The 14,785-nt window shown below is 48.8% G+C and overlaps 2 protein-coding genes across 2 annotated transcripts in view; one reads left to right on the forward strand and one right to left on the reverse strand.

Moving 5' to 3' along the window:
* The window catches only part of Polr2g (polymerase (RNA) II (DNA directed) polypeptide G), a 4,378-nt gene extending 2,678 nt beyond the window's left edge, over nt 1-1,700 (reverse strand). Inside the window, exons 1-3 of the mRNA XM_013028974.1 lie at nt 1,599-1,700; nt 1,127-1,236; nt 872-881 (exon numbers count right to left, since the gene is read on the reverse strand). Coding sequence (XP_012884428.1) covers nt 872-881; nt 1,127-1,236; nt 1,599-1,610 — 132 coding nt within the window. The 5' untranslated portion in view covers nt 1,611-1,700. The remainder of the gene's footprint in view (nt 1-871; nt 882-1,126; nt 1,237-1,598) is intronic.
* Nucleotides 1,701-7,147: 5,447 nt separating this feature from the next.
* Nucleotides 7,148-9,464, forward strand: Zbtb3 (zinc finger and BTB domain containing 3). Its single transcript, XM_013029094.1, has 2 exons — nt 7,148-7,265; nt 7,560-9,464. Exon 2 carries the CDS (start codon nt 7,611-7,613, stop codon nt 9,180-9,182), a length of 1,572 nt encoding a protein of 523 aa, XP_012884548.1. The 5' UTR covers nt 7,148-7,265; nt 7,560-7,610; the 3' UTR covers nt 9,183-9,464.
* The last annotated feature ends 5,321 nt before the right edge of the window (nt 9,465-14,785 follow it).

A 14,785-nucleotide genomic window follows, 5' to 3' on the forward strand; every position in this document is an offset into this window, starting at 1 on the left:
AAAAAAAAAAAAAGCTCAGGGACAGAGCCCAGGCTGAGTTCAAGCCCCAGGACTGGCAAAAAAGAGAAAAAAGAAACACCCGGTCTGGTGTTACTCTGAGGCTAGAGGCTGAAATACTTAGGTCATTCAAAGCTCATATGTGTTCTGTAAAGACCCTTGACTATAGAAGATAAGCAAAACAAAATCACAGAGCACAGACATAGGAACAATGATTAGACAAAGGGATGGGGATCGTAGCTCAGAGAGTTCTTCCCAGCATGTACAAGATCCTGGGGTTCAGGCCCAGCAAAACTAAAGCAAGCAACATTGAGCAACTAAGGAGTCTCCAAGTGCTAGAGGGCTGACGTACATGTGTGTGTGTGTGTGTGTGTGTGTGTGTCAGTAATAAGGCTTAAATTCAAGGCCTGGTGCTGTCCCTGAGCTTTTTAGTAATAAGGCTTAAATTCAAGGCCTGGTGCTGTCCCTGAGCTTTTTAGTAATAAGGCTTAAATTCAAGGCCTGGTGCTGTCCCTGAGCTTTCTTTTTGTCGGCCATGGGGCCCGAACTCTGGGCCTGGGCGCTGTCCCTCAGCTCTTCAGCTCAAAGCAAGCACTCTACCGCTTGAGCCACAGCACCACTTCTGGCTTTTTCTTCTTATGTGGTGCTGAGGAATCGGACCCAGGACCTCAATAATACGAGGCAAGCACTCTACCACTGAGCCACCTTCCCAGGCCCTGTCCCTGAGCTTTTTCACACAAGGCTATCACTTTACCACTTGAGCCACAGCTCCACTTCTGGCTCTTTGCTAGTTCAGACTTTTAGAAGACTTTTAGACTTTCTTGCCAGGGTTGGCTTCCAATAGTGATTGATTACAGGCATAAGCCACCAGCACCAGACAGGATCTGAAAGTTTGATAAACAGCCTGGGCTACATAGCAAGACCCTGTCTCACAACAACACCACAATGATTGTGGAATAAATGAAGTGTGCAATTATCAGCAAAGGGAAGAACGTCTTGTTATCAACTTTGCAGAGGGCACCAAGGCATAGCATCACAAAGTGGGAAGAAACTAGCTGGCTGGGACGCCGGAGGAGGGAGAGAGGGAACGACGAGCGCATCTCCGTGACAGGAGGGGAGGAACACTCACTTCCCGGTGCACGTCCCCTCCACTTCGGTGAATAGCTTTTGCTTCACCGTGTTGAGCAAGTTAGGGCCGAAGTACCGCGGATGCAGCAGGATCTCGTGCTCCAGGGAGATCTGCAGAGAACAGGGATGGAGGCCAGGTGAGGCCCGGCCAAGGATCCGGTAAAGAAGTGGCCCTCGCCTAGGCGCCCGTAACCCACTCCTGTGATCATAGCTACTCAGGAGGCTGAAATATGAGGACTGAGGTTCAAAGCCAGGCTGGGTAGGCAAGTCCCTGAGACTCCTATCTCCAATTAACCACCAAAGAGCCGGAAGTGCAGCTGTGGCTCAAGTGGTAGAGTGCCAGCCTTGAGCCAAGAAACCCTCAGGGACGGTTGCCAGGTCCTAAGTTCAAGCCCCATGATCGGCAGAAAAGTGTCACTCGCTTGGACGAACCGCTTCGCAGCCCCCGCCCTCCCACACCGCGCCCGGCTCACGTGGTAAAACATCCTCCCGGCGGAGGCTGGACTACGGAGCGCGCAGTGGACGCAGCAGCCTCCCGGCCTCGGCCGGAAGCACACGCAGCCGTGCCAACCCCACTTCCGGGGCCCCTCCGCAAATCTGATTGGTCTTCGCTATCCTAGACCCGGCTTGGGGAGGCGGGCACTTCTGAAGTTCCGCCCTCCAACCCCACCTACCGGAAGCCCAGCTACCCATCTGCATAGATGGATGACTCACTTTCCTCTTTACTAGTGCGGGGCCTGTAACTCATGTCCTCATGCGGTCAGCCACTGGAGCCGCGCTTAAAGACTGGCGCTTTTTAATTTTTTTAAGTTGTTATGATGAAGATGATGTACCGAGGGGTTACAGTTCCATAAGTCAGGTCCTGATGGGCTTTTTTTTTTGTCGATTGTGGGGCTTGAACTCGGCCTGAATTCGGCCTGGGCGCTGACTCTGAGCCGTTCATGCTCAAGGCTAGCACCCTTATTGGACTCTTTATTGGAGATAAAGAGTCTCAACGTGACCTTTCTGCCCAGACTGGCTTTGAACTGCAATCCCCAGATCTCAGCCTCCTGAGTAGCTAGTATTTCAGACATGAACCAAACAGACTAACTTTTTGCTGGTTATTTTGGAGATGGAATCCCATGGACTTTTCTTTCTTTCTTTTCCACTCCTGGGGCTGAACTCAGTGCCTGGGCACTGTCCCTAGGCTGTTTTTACTCAAGGCTCTACCACTTGACACACAGCGCCACTTCTGGCTTTATTTCCTGTTTAGGTGGTACTGAGGAATAGAACCCAGGGCATCATGTATGCTAGGCAAGAACTCTACCACTAAGCTACATTCCCAGCCCCCCCTCCCCCATGGACTTTTCTGTTCAGGCTGGCTTCAAACTATGATCCTCAGGGATTGGCAACTTGGCGTAGTGGTAGAATGCTTGCCTACCATGCATGAAGCCCTGGGTTCAATTCCTCAGCACCACATAAACAGAAAAAGCTTGAAGTGACATTGTGGCTCAAGTGGTTGAAAGCTGGCCTTGAGCAAAAAGAAGCTCAGTGACAGCCCTCAGGCCGAGTTCAAGCCCCAAGACTGGCTATATATGTATATTAATTTCATCACTGGCCAGTCATCAAACCTCTCTGTGCAATGGGACCTCCATAAACACCAATAAATGATAAGTTCAGAAGCTTCTGGGTTGGTGAATGCATTCATGGTCAGGGAAGATGATATGCCTGGAGATGACATTGAGCCATTTAGGTCCACAGAACATAACTTTTGGAAACAAGCACAAAAACCATAGCCCAGACAGGTTCTGTACAGAGGTCTGCTACAGAAGCTCTGTTTAGTAGCATGGATTTAGTTGTTTTTTTTCTTTTTGTAAGGTATATTAAATAGGTTTCATTAGGTAGCCGATGAAGAGAACACCATGCACTATTCAGGCAGGAAAATAAATTAATTTACCGAACTGCTGCTCCCCTTCCCCCTCATGCATGGTGGAGAAGCATGGCTGAAAAGGAAAGGGGGGGGGGGAGAGGGGTGACCCACCTCTGGGCCAGGACTTATGTAGGCCAGGGACAGGAAGAGGTGTGGTCAGGTGGGGGAAAGGTGTGACCACACTGGATCTGGATGTGACCTCAGGGTCTGGGACCCTGGGAGGCATGTGACCACAGGTGGCCCAGGATGTGACCTAGTAGGAGGGGAAGGTGACTGCTTCCAGGTCTGCCAGTTACCTTGGTAAGAGATACTGGGAGCCAAAAGGGCGGGAGGTGTCCCTGTGCAGACTTTATACTTTTTGTAGGTCATGGGCCTGAACTCTGGGCCTCAGCACTGTCCCTTAGCTCTTCAGCTCAAGGCTAGCGCTCTGCTACTTGAGCACTACTTCTGGCTTTTCCTGTTTATGTGGTTCTGAGGAATCGAGCCCAGGGCCTCATGCATGCAAGACAAGCACTCTTACCACTGAGCCACCTTCCCAGCCCATGGATTTAGATTTCTCATTAGAGTTTTTTGTTTTGTTTTGTTTTGTGTTGGTCTTGAACTCTGGGCCTAGGCGCTGTCCCTCAGCTCTTCAGCTCAAGGCTAGTGCTCTACCACTTGAGCCACAGGGCCGCTTCCAATTTTCTGGTGGTTAGTTGGAGATAAGGGTCTCAAGGATCTTCTTGCTTGGGCTGGCTTGAACCATGATCCTCAGATCTCAGCCTCCTGAGTAGCCAGGATTACAGGCACCAGTGCCTGGCTCATTAGAGCCCATTTGTAGGTTGTCTCTTCTTTCCCGCACATAAGTCCCCCTCACCCCACCCCCTTACTCATCAAGATCCAGTTCTCAGAAAGTTCTCCTTGTTCCTTCCTGCTCCTATCATTTAAAGATTAGTTGTCCACTGAAGTCTATCTTTTATAGATTAACTGTAAAGTTACTATAATGGCAGTCTGTCCCTTTCTGAGCACTCCCTAGTCTCAAGTTACTACAGAAGGTCACACTTGGAAGGGTGCTTTTCATAAATACTGCTCACAAAAAAAAAAAAAAAAGATACCTGTTACTTTTTTGCTTAAACGCAGAGCCTGGGCCCTGTCCTTGAGCTCTTTTGTTCAAGGCGAGCTCTCTACTGTTTTGAGCCACCTACTGATTTTTGGGTTTTTTTTTGGTGTTTTGTTTTGTTTTCATCAGTCCTGGGGTTTGTGAGCTATTGCTTCCTCATCTTCCTCCTCCTCCTCCTCCTCCTCCTCCTCCTCCTTCTTTTGTGGGGCTTGAACCCTGAGCTCTTCACTTTAAGGGGAGCACTCTACCACTTGAGCCCCAGCACCACTTCCAGCATTTTCTGCTTCTGTGGTGCTGAGGAATCAAACCCAGGGCCTCATGCGTGCAAGGCAAACACTCTACCACTGAGCCATCCCGGAAAGGAGTATTAGGGGTTGTTCCTTCCCAGGATGGCTTTGAACCGTGATCTTCAGATCTCAGCTTCCTGAATAGCTAGGATTACAGGTATAAGTCACCGGCGCCCAGCTCTTTGAGCTTCTTTTGCTCAAGGCTAGCACTCTACCACTGGGCTTTTTCTGTCTATTCAGTACTGAGGAACTGAACCCAGGGCTTCATGCATGCTAGGCAAACACTCCACTTCAGAGTCACATTCTCAGCCCCAATACTAATTTATTTATTTTAATGCTCAATTGACAATAAAAGTCTCATAGGGACTTTTTGGCCTTGGCTGGCTTCGAACTTGAATCCTCGGATCTCAGACTCCTGAGTAGCTAGGATTACAGAGGTGAGCCACCAGTTCCTGGCTACAAGTCATTTTTTTTTTGGGGGGGGTCCAGTCGTGGGGCCTGAACTCTGGGCCTGGGTGCTGTCCCTCAGCTCTTCAGCTCAAGGCTAGCACTCTACCACTTGAGCCACAGCGCCACTTCCGGCTTTTTTCTTTTTGCTTATGTGGTGCTGAGGAATTGAACCCAGGGCCTCAGGCATGCAAGGCAGCTCTACCACTGAGCCACCTTCCCAGCCCCTACAAGTCATTTTAATCAACATACTCTGTTTCTATCTTCTTTGGAGCTCTTGGCTGACTTTCAAGATCGGTTTTGCTCACCACCCTTTCCAACCACTCCCTGAGCTCCCAGGGCCCTAATATAAAACCAGCCTTTGCTAAGGTGGACCTGTTTGGTTTACTACAGGTCACTTTTGGAGTGGTCATTCAATCTATGCCAGATGTAGCACAAAACTACTGACTTTGTCTTCAGTCCAGACCTCCTTATTACATGGGGCTAGGCTCCTGATTGCCGTTCTCCTTAGGGTATGGGAAATCTGGAAATTCCACAGGGCCAGTTCTTACCCTGGAGAACACCCAGGAAATATTGCCCTTGAGAAAATCTGTTTTGCAAGTATGAATGGCCTAAAATTATGTATTGATGTGTCTTTCCTAAAAGGCCTCTCTGAGATTTAGTAGTAATACTGCCACCGGTCCTAGTATATGGAGGGGAAGAAGGTCTCCACCTCATGGTGCCCCAAAAGAACTTGATTATACTGGCCTTGTGGGCATAGGGATCATCCTAGCTTGGAACTGTTGCCCTTTTATTATGGGGACTGCTGCCATTGTGACGGCACCATTGACCTGAGCCTGTGGGGATTGGAGCTGACCAGCACAGACCTCTACACTCTGCTCAACTCCCCTGGCTGGAGTTTCCCTTCAAATCTGGCATGGCCTTGTGCTAGGTACAAGGAGGACTGTGCACAGCACTTGGGGAAGCAAGTTGGTTTTATAACAATTAGTCAGGCATCAAATTGGTATGAAAGTCTTTTTAATTGGAACCCATTCAGTGAAATTATTCTATTCCTCCTCCTCATGTGTAGCCCATTCTTTTATATGTGAGCCACTTGTCAACAGCAACAGTAGTGTTTATATCTCAGTGAATTGAGTTATGTATAGAGGGGAGAATGAAGTAGAAAAGTTATTCTCCAGGTGAAGACACTTTCCAGCATCTAGTTGTGAGAATGTGGCCCCCACCCAGTTGTGAAAATGTGGCCTGGTGGGACTGTTGCTGTAATGTGGGTTGGGGACAGACTTTGTGGGGCCATCTGGATTGATAGCTGGAAGTCCATTTGGCATTTCTTATAATAACAATGCAGGAGTAGTAACAGGATGTCATGATTTGTGCACAACTAGAAAGGAATTGACCACCTGGTCAAAAGTAGATATCTAAATAATGCCTATTTGGGGTGTAACTAGCTGGTAGAACCCCCTCCCTCTTCCCCAATCTCCCCTCCCCAGGGATCTGAACTTCTTTCAGGCGGCTAGTAATAGACTCGTTTATCCTCTCTAAAAATGTGGTCGTGGTTTGTTGTTGTTTGGGTTTTTATTTTTTTTTTGGTTGGTCGTGGGGCTTGAAGTCAGAGTCTGAACACTGTCCTTGAGCCCCTTTTAAGGTTAGTGCTCTATCATTGAGCCACAGCGGCATTTCAGTTCTTGAACAGTTAATAGGAAGTCTCACGGGGCACTTTTCTGCCCGGGCTGGCTTCAAATGGCCATCCTCAGATCTCAGGCTCCTGAGTAGCTAGGATTGCTCCTGGCGCCCAGCACTGCCCATAGTTTTGGCAGAGCCTGGTGTAGGCCTCTGGCTTCGAGGGGCCCACACTATTGCTTCTCCTTCCAGTCACCTGCAGCCGGGTGGTTGGGGGGGACTGGGGACAGGAGACCCTCGGGTCACTCCTGTACAGCACTGCGCAGTCGCAAATTTCCAGCCTCTTTTGCCTACAGCCTCTCTTGCCTACAGCCTCAGGTAGAAGCGAAATTCAGCCAATCCTGAGGGCTCTGACGCAAAGAAGGCGGGACGAAGGGGAAATGTTTTGGACGGGAGTGACAGCCAATCCAATGCCGCGCTGACTGAGCGACGGCTGCTCATAACCATTTGGAAATGCCAGTAATAGTGGGGCGGGACACTGGACAGCAAACCAATCTATGACTAGAGAAGGAAAATTTGAGCCAATTAAGACTGAGAAGGTGGGAAGGGGCGGAGCTCGCCTGGTGGCCGCTCGGTGGTGGGTGAGGGATCAGCTTTCTCTGCTACTTCCCGTACTGGGAGTCTTTAGTCCCTGGAATGCGAGAGGGGGAGGCTCAGGGAGTTCTCGGAGTGGGGCGTGGTGGCATCGTCCGGGAAAGCTTGGGAGCGAGAGTCCTAGTTGGTAAACCTCTAGAAGATACAGGGTGGGCATCAAGGAAGCAGAGACTAGTCAGGGGGCGGGACTTCCGGGGGCGGGGCGTTGATGGGACGGGGCGGGGCCTTCTGGTAAGGTTAAGTCGAGGGGCGGGGCTAATAGGATACCTTTTGGGTGTGACCTAAGCAAAAAAGGGGTAGTAACTAAAGCAGGCGTCTTGGGGGGCGGGGTGGGGCATGGGGTGGCTAGCCATAGTTCAAGGCCAATGTTAGGGTTGCTGGAGGAGTTACCTGCCCTTAACTTCCTGTCCTCTCTTCCCAGGGAGCCACTGGTGGGGACATCTCTTGGGCGCCCTTCCCTTCTTGGGGTGCTATGGAGTTCCCAGAACACAGTCAGCAGCTGTTGCAGAGCCTCCGGGAGCAGCGGTCTCAGGGTTTTCTTTGTGACTGCACCGTGATGGTGGGTAGCACCCAGTTCTTGGCCCATCGGGCTGTGCTGGCCTCCTGTAGCCCATTCTTCCAGCTTTTCTACAAGGAGCGGGAACTAGACAAGAGGGATCTAGTGTGTATTCACAACGAGATTGTTACAGCTCCAGCCTTTGGGCTACTTCTCGACTTTATGTATGCTGGCCAGCTGGCCCTGAGGGGGGACACCCCTCTGGAGGATGTGCTGGCAGCTGCCAGCTACTTACACATGAATGACATCGTCAAAGTGTGTAAGCAGCGCCTGCAAGCTCGGGCCTTGGCAGAGGCAGATAGTACTAAGAAGGAGGAGGAAACCAACTCACAGCCCCTAAGTTTGGAGTTTTTGTCTAGCACTTCCCGTGGCTCCCAGCATTCACTGGCATCTGCTGAGCCCTCAGGCCATTGGGGCAAAGAGGAATGGAAAAGTCCTGCTCCCTTGCCTGTTGTCCGTCCTACAGATGAGCCACCAATGCCTGGTGGGGCTGACACTACACAGCCTAGCATGGAGGTTGACTCACCACATCTTCGAGCACCTCCTCCACCCGTGACTGATGTCTCTGTTTCTCTGGCCAGCCCTAGCAGCTCTACAGAGACCATTTCTGCAAACTACTTTTCTTCTGGCCTCCCTGCAGTTTCAGTGGAGCCTCTGACTCCATTGGATGTTGGTTCTGAGAGTTTGAGGGTGGTGGAAGCAAGGGAAACTGGAGGACCATTACAAGGCTTCTATCCCCCAGCATCGGCCCCAGTTTCAGCTCCAGCCTCAGTCTCAGCCCCAGTTCCATCCCAGGCTCCAGCCCCAGCTGAAGCTGAACTTGTCCAGGTGAAGGTAGAAGCTATTGTGATCTCCGATGAGGAGACTGATGTGTCAGAGGAGCAGTCTCAGGGTCCTGAGGGACTGTTCCCACCGGGAGGCGGAATGTATGGGGGACAGCCCTCCCAACCAGAGACTTTTGAGGAGGCAGGGGCAGCAGGACTAGATGAGGTGGGGCCAGCTGACCACTTCCTGCCTCCAGACCCTCATCTGTCCTACCACCTGCTGCCAGGTCCAGGGCAGTATCATCGAGGACTGGTGACCTCACCCCTTCCTGCACCTCCAGCCTTGCATGAGCCACTTTACCCACCTTCTGAGTATGAAGCAGCCCCAGGAACCTTTGGGGTTTTTACTGATGATGTTCCCACCTGCAAGACATGTGGAAAGACCTTCTCATGCTCTTATACGCTACGGCGACATGCTACTGTTCACACACGTGAACGACCCTACGAGTGCCGCTACTGCCTGCGCAGCTACACACAATCAGGGGACCTCTACCGCCACATCCGCAAGGCTCACAATGAGGATCTAGCCAAACGCAGCAAACCTGATCCAGAGGCTGGCTCTGTGCTAGGGATGCAGCCCCTCTCTGGCTCACCCACAGCAGACAGACAGGGTACTGGTGGTGGTGGACCACCCAAAGATTTTGTACTTGGCCCCAAAAATTAATAACTGGGGGACACGAACTAATGCCAGGCCTGAATCTTACCTCCCTTAGATGGTAACACAGAAGGCCAGAGGCATCTCATCACTTCAGCTGGGTGACAGAACTGAGGGTCGGCTCAAGCTAAAGGTTCCTACACTTTTCTTGGCCCAACCAGATACATAGGACTTTATGGGGCAGAGTAGATCAGCTGGCCCTCTCTAAGGGTACTGGGATTTTTTTTTTTCCTGAGGTGTAATTACTTCTCACTTCAAATTCTAGAACATAAAGTTAGCAATGGGAAATTATCTCTTTGAACTGGTGTTGTCTGGTTTGTTCCACAGAACTGAAAGAAAGTCTTCATCCCTTTCCTCAGGTTCTTTTATCTGATTCCTGTATTTGGGTTAGGCACATGAGTCTGATAAGGAAAAAAGGGAAGATGGCAGTGTAAACTTTACTTAGGAAAGGTATGCAAATTAAGGAATCTTAAAACAATCTTGGCTGATTTTTACAGTTGAACTTTCGCATTCTGGGTTCTAATGTTTTGGGTACTTTGTATAACCTCTGCTTTTTGTTTGTTTTTGCTTTGGTCTTCCTGGGGCTTGAACTCGGGGCCTGGGCACTGTCCCTGAGCTCTTTGGCTCAAGACTAACACTTTACCACTTTGACCACAGTATCACTTCCAGTTAGTATTCTGATAGAGATAAGAGTCTCAAGGAATTTCCTGCCTTGGCTGGTTTTGAACCACCATTCTCAGATCTCAGCCTTCTGAGTAGCTAGAATCATGTGTGAGCCGCCATAGCCTGGCTCACTACTCATTTAATCCTCAACAACCTTTTGGGATATTATCCCACCATACCTGGTTTTGCATGGGCAAGGAAACTTGAAACTTAAAACGTTAACTTGTTCAAAACTGGCTAAGGGACTAGCCAGTATTTGAACCGAGCTTATGACTATAGATGCCATGTGTGCTATAGACTGGTTTAAAACATTCATGGCAGTTAAGAATTGAAAGTTCTCTTCTTGTCATTTGAGTGTGGTTTTGTTCCCTTCTACCTAGGACGTTTCCTTGATTGTTTCAGTGACACATAGTGTACTGATGATTTGAAAATTTTGCCTGTGAGTTGAAAATATGGATTGTGGTCTCTGAAGACAAGATAGGGACAGACAGGAAACAGTCTTGTGGTACTAGTCTTGTGTGGGGAAGGTTGAGAGAGTCTGTGGAGGCATTGGAATAATGGTTGCTTGGGAAAGCTACAGCAGGAAAGCCCATGAGAGGATCTTGTCCCACACTTTGCATCAGAAGTGCGGGACTGGTAACGTAATTCAGCGGCCAAGTGCCTAGCATGAATTATGCCCTGGGTTTGATACCCAGTACCAGAGAAATAAAACAGTGTGATGATAGTAACCTAGAGAAGTTAAATTATGTAAGGTCATACACATGGCTGTTTGCAATGGAATGGCAAAGAAATGAGAATTTGGGGTGTTGATGTGGGATGGGGAAAACTAGCCCTAAGAATGTGAAAGAAAAAAAAAAGAATGTGAAAGAAGGGCTGGGAAGGTGGCTCAGTGGTAGAGCGCTTGCCTTACATGCATGAGGCCCTGGGTTCGATTCCTCAGCACCACATAAGCATAAAGAAAAAAGCCAGAAGTGGCGCTGTGGCTCAAGTGGTAGAGCACTAGCCTTGAGCTGAAGAGCTGAGGGACAGCGCCCAGGCCCAGAGTTCAGGCCCTGCAACCGGACCCCCCCCCCCAAAAAAAAAGAATGTGAAAGAAGGCACTGGGAATGTGGCTTAGTGGTAGAGTGCTTGCCTAGCATGCATGAAGCCCTGGATTTGATTCCTCAGTACCACATACACAGAAAAAGCCAGAAGTGGTGCTGTGGTGCAAGTGGTAGAGTGTTAGCTGCAAAACTCAGGGACAGTGAGTTCAAGCCCCAGGACTGGCAAAAAAAAAAAAAAAAAAGGAATATGAAAGAACCTGCCCTAGCTGTAGAATGGAATAGCAGGCTTGCTCCAAACCACATCTTTATTTGCACTCAGGACCTGAATACAAATAAAGTAGAAACAAAGAAAAGTGAAAGTACAAATAAACTTCCCAAATTCCTTTCCTCCCTTTTCGGGTATGGATATCACATTTGGCACTGTAAACTCTTCTTACAAAGCTAGTTTTTGATACAGGAAGGAGACAGAGCTTAGAGGTAAAGATTTGACAAAAGAAAAGTTCCTTCATTAAGGTATTATGGGAAAAGCTGATGATGCAGGCTTGGGGCCATGGCTCAAGTGGTGGAATATCTTCCTAGGAAGCATGAGGCCAAGTTCAAACCCACTACCACAGGGCTGGGAAGGTGGCTCAGTGGTAGAGCGCTTGCCTTGCATGCATGAGGCCCTGGGTTTGATTCCTCAGCACCACATAAGCAAAAAGTAAAAAACGCCAGAAGTGGCGCTGTGGCTCGGGTGGTAGAGCGCTAGCCTTGAGCTGAAGAGCTGAACTCTGGCCCAGGCCCAGAGTTCAGGCCCCAAGACTGGACCCCCCCAAAAAAAAAAAAGAGTTTCACACTTCGGTGTCCAGGCTGGCTTTGAATCATGATCCTCAAATCTCAACTTCCTGATTAGCTAGGATTACACGTGTGAGCTACTGGCACCTGGCTCCCTTAGCCTTTTTGTTCAAGGCTAACGTTCTACCACTTAAGCTACAACTCCAATTTAGGTTATTTTAATGGGTAATTGGAGGTAAGACTCTCCCAGAGTTTCCTGCCTGGGCTGGCTTCAAACTCTGATCCTCAGATCTCAGCTTCTTTTGTAGCTAGGATTGCAGGTGTGAGCCACCAGTCCCTGGCTTTATTCAAAATCACCAAACCCTGTGTGGAAATGATTACAGATGGTAACTTCCAAATGCAAGGATGGAGAGCTTCTGGCTGGCCCCTTCAGGACAGAGGGTTGTTAGACCGTTGACACCAGCATGAGACTATTGATTGACATCTCCATCAGAAGCTGGGATTCTCAAATGTAAGCCTGACCACTGTGTGATTTCTTAGTAATGCTAAAAAAAAAAAAAGGTTGAGTAAAATTTCTAAGCTGCATTTTTTGGGGGTGAAGGGGGTCGGTAATGGGACTTGAACTTTGGGCATGGGCATGTCCCTCAGCTCTTCAGCTCAAGGTGAGTGGTCTACCACCTGAGCCACAGAGCCACTCCCAGGTTTTGAGTGACTAATTGGAGATAAGAATCTCACAGGACCTTTTCTGCCCAGGCCAGCTTCAAACTTCGATCCTCAGATCTCAGCCTCCCAAGTAGCTAGGATTACTGCCATGGTAAGGCAGGCTACTCAATGGAGAGTCATAGCAACTGGGTTTCACAGTGGGGACAGAGTTGGACCTAACTGACTCCAACAAGGCCAAGGGGAGACTCTTATCAAGGGTGTGGGGCGGGGGGAGGGAAATGGATGGAAAATTACTAAGGAAATAGTTTTTTGACTTGACAGGATGCACCATGGCAAAATTTTGTCAGTAAGCCTGTTTTATTTTTTATTTTTATTTTTTGGTCAGTCGTGGGGCTTGAATTCTGGGCCTGAGTGCTGTCCCTCAGCTCTTCAACTCAAGGCTGGCACTCTACCACTTGAGCCACAGCGTCACTTCCAGCTTTTTCCTTTTTGCTTATGTGGTGCTGAGGAATCGAACCCAGGGCCTCAGGCATGCAAGGCAAGTGCTCTACCAGTGAGCCACCTTCCCAGCCCAGCCTGTTTTATTTTTTATTTTTTGGTCAGTCGTGGGGCCTGAATTCCGGGGCTGAGCGCTGTACTTCAGCATTCCAGCTCAAAGCAAGCATTCTCTACCACTTGAGCTACAGAGCCACTTCCGGTTTTCTGGTGGTTTATTGGAGATGAGTCTCACGGAATTTCCTGCCCGGGCTGGATTTGAACCTCGAACCTCAGATCTCAGCCTCCTGAATAGCTAGGATTACAGGTGTAAGCCACCGGCGCCCAGCTTTATTTTTTATTTTGTCGGTTGCGGGGCCTGAACTCTGGGCCTGGGGGCTGTCCCTCAGCTCTTCACCTCAAGGCTAACACTCTACCACTTGAGCCATAAGGCCACTTCTGGCTTTTTCTGCTTATGTGGTACTGAGGAATGGAACCCAGGACCTCAGGCATGCAAGGCAAGCACTCTACAACTGAGCCACCTTCCCAGCCTCAAGCCTAAGTTTTGTAAACCATGAAGCTTAGGAGTAAAAATTTGTATGTGCTGCCAGTCCTGGGGCTTAAACTCTGGGCCTAGGTCTAGCACTTGAGCCATAGCTCCACTTACAGCTCTTTGGTAGTAATTGGAGATGAGTCTTAAGGACTCTGGGCTGGCTTCAAATCACGATCCTCCAAACTCAGCCTCCTGAGTAGCTGGGATTACAGGCATGAACCACTAGTGCCTTGCCAGAAAAGTTTTCTGATGAAAGCTGATGGTTATATTACTTAATGTGTTTAGAGGCACAGAGGAGTCTAGTCCGTAAGGTCTTATCAATAAACCAGAGTGGTTTTTCATTCAGAAAACCTATTTACTTTACAGTTATATGATGCTAATAACATTTATGAAGGTACTGGCCATGCTACATGTTTTCAGCTACTATTTAGTATACATGGCATACATGTAACCCACAAGTAAACAGAACGACAAAGGTGGACAGAGCCTTCTACTAAGCCAGACTTGCATCCTGCATGCGTGCACAACACAGCTTCCCCACAGGCCACCAGCTGCTCCGAAGGCACTAAGCAATAAAATAATGGGCTTTCTTTATTCTCTACTCTTGTCAGGACTTAAAAACTCTTACAAAATATAGGGTGACAGGCCAAGAGAGATTTGTGTTTTTTGCCCTACTATTTTATAGTATAATTTCTAGAAGACATGGTAGGTAATGTCTTTTTTTGGGGGGGGGGAGGGTCTGGTTGTGGGGCCTGAACTCTGGGCCTGGGCACTGTCCCTCAGCTCTTCAGTTCAAGGCCAGTGTTCTACCACTTGAGCCACAGTGCCACTTCTGGCTTTTTACTTTTTGCTTATGTGGTGCTGAGGAATCGAACCCAGGGCCTCATGCATGCAAGGCAAGCACTCTACCACTGAGCCAAGTTCCCAGCCCATGTCTTATATTTTTTAGAGAAACACTTATACAACAGATTTACAACTTTATGAAAACCAGGGATTTCTTCTTTTTTTTTTTTTTGGCATGAGGCTTGAAGGGTTATTGGATAAATACTTGAATGCTTAACTCTAGAAAGTTATTATTTTAATGAAAAAATACGTGTTAATGATCCGAGTACAAGCAATAGCAAAGACTAGAAATTACAAATAAATCAGAAAATAGTACAAGAGGCTGGGAAGGTGACTTTTTTGTTTTTTTTGGGTCCGGTCGTGGGGCCTAAACTCTGGGCATGAGCGCTGTCAGCTCTTCAGCTCAAGGCCAGCACTCTACCACTTGAGCCACAGTGCCACTTCGGCTTTTTCCTTTTTGCTTATGTGGTGCTGAAGAATCGAACTCAGGGCCTCAGGCATGCAAGGCAAGCGCTCTACCACTGAGCCACCTTCCCAGCCTGGAAGAAAGAAATTTCAATGTGTATGAATTAGTAAGAAGAATAAGGAAACAAAAATGA

This window comes from Dipodomys ordii, unplaced genomic scaffold, assembly GCF_000151885.1.
Source record: "Dipodomys ordii isolate 6190 unplaced genomic scaffold, Dord_2.0 Scaffold117, whole genome shotgun sequence".
NCBI classification, from domain to species: domain Eukaryota; kingdom Metazoa; phylum Chordata; class Mammalia; order Rodentia; family Heteromyidae; genus Dipodomys; species Dipodomys ordii.

Coding starts and splice junctions, on each gene's coding strand:
- Zbtb3 (XM_013029094.1), top strand. CDS start 7,611: ATGGAGTTCCCAGAACACAGTCAGCAGCTGTTGCAGAGCCTCCGGGAG.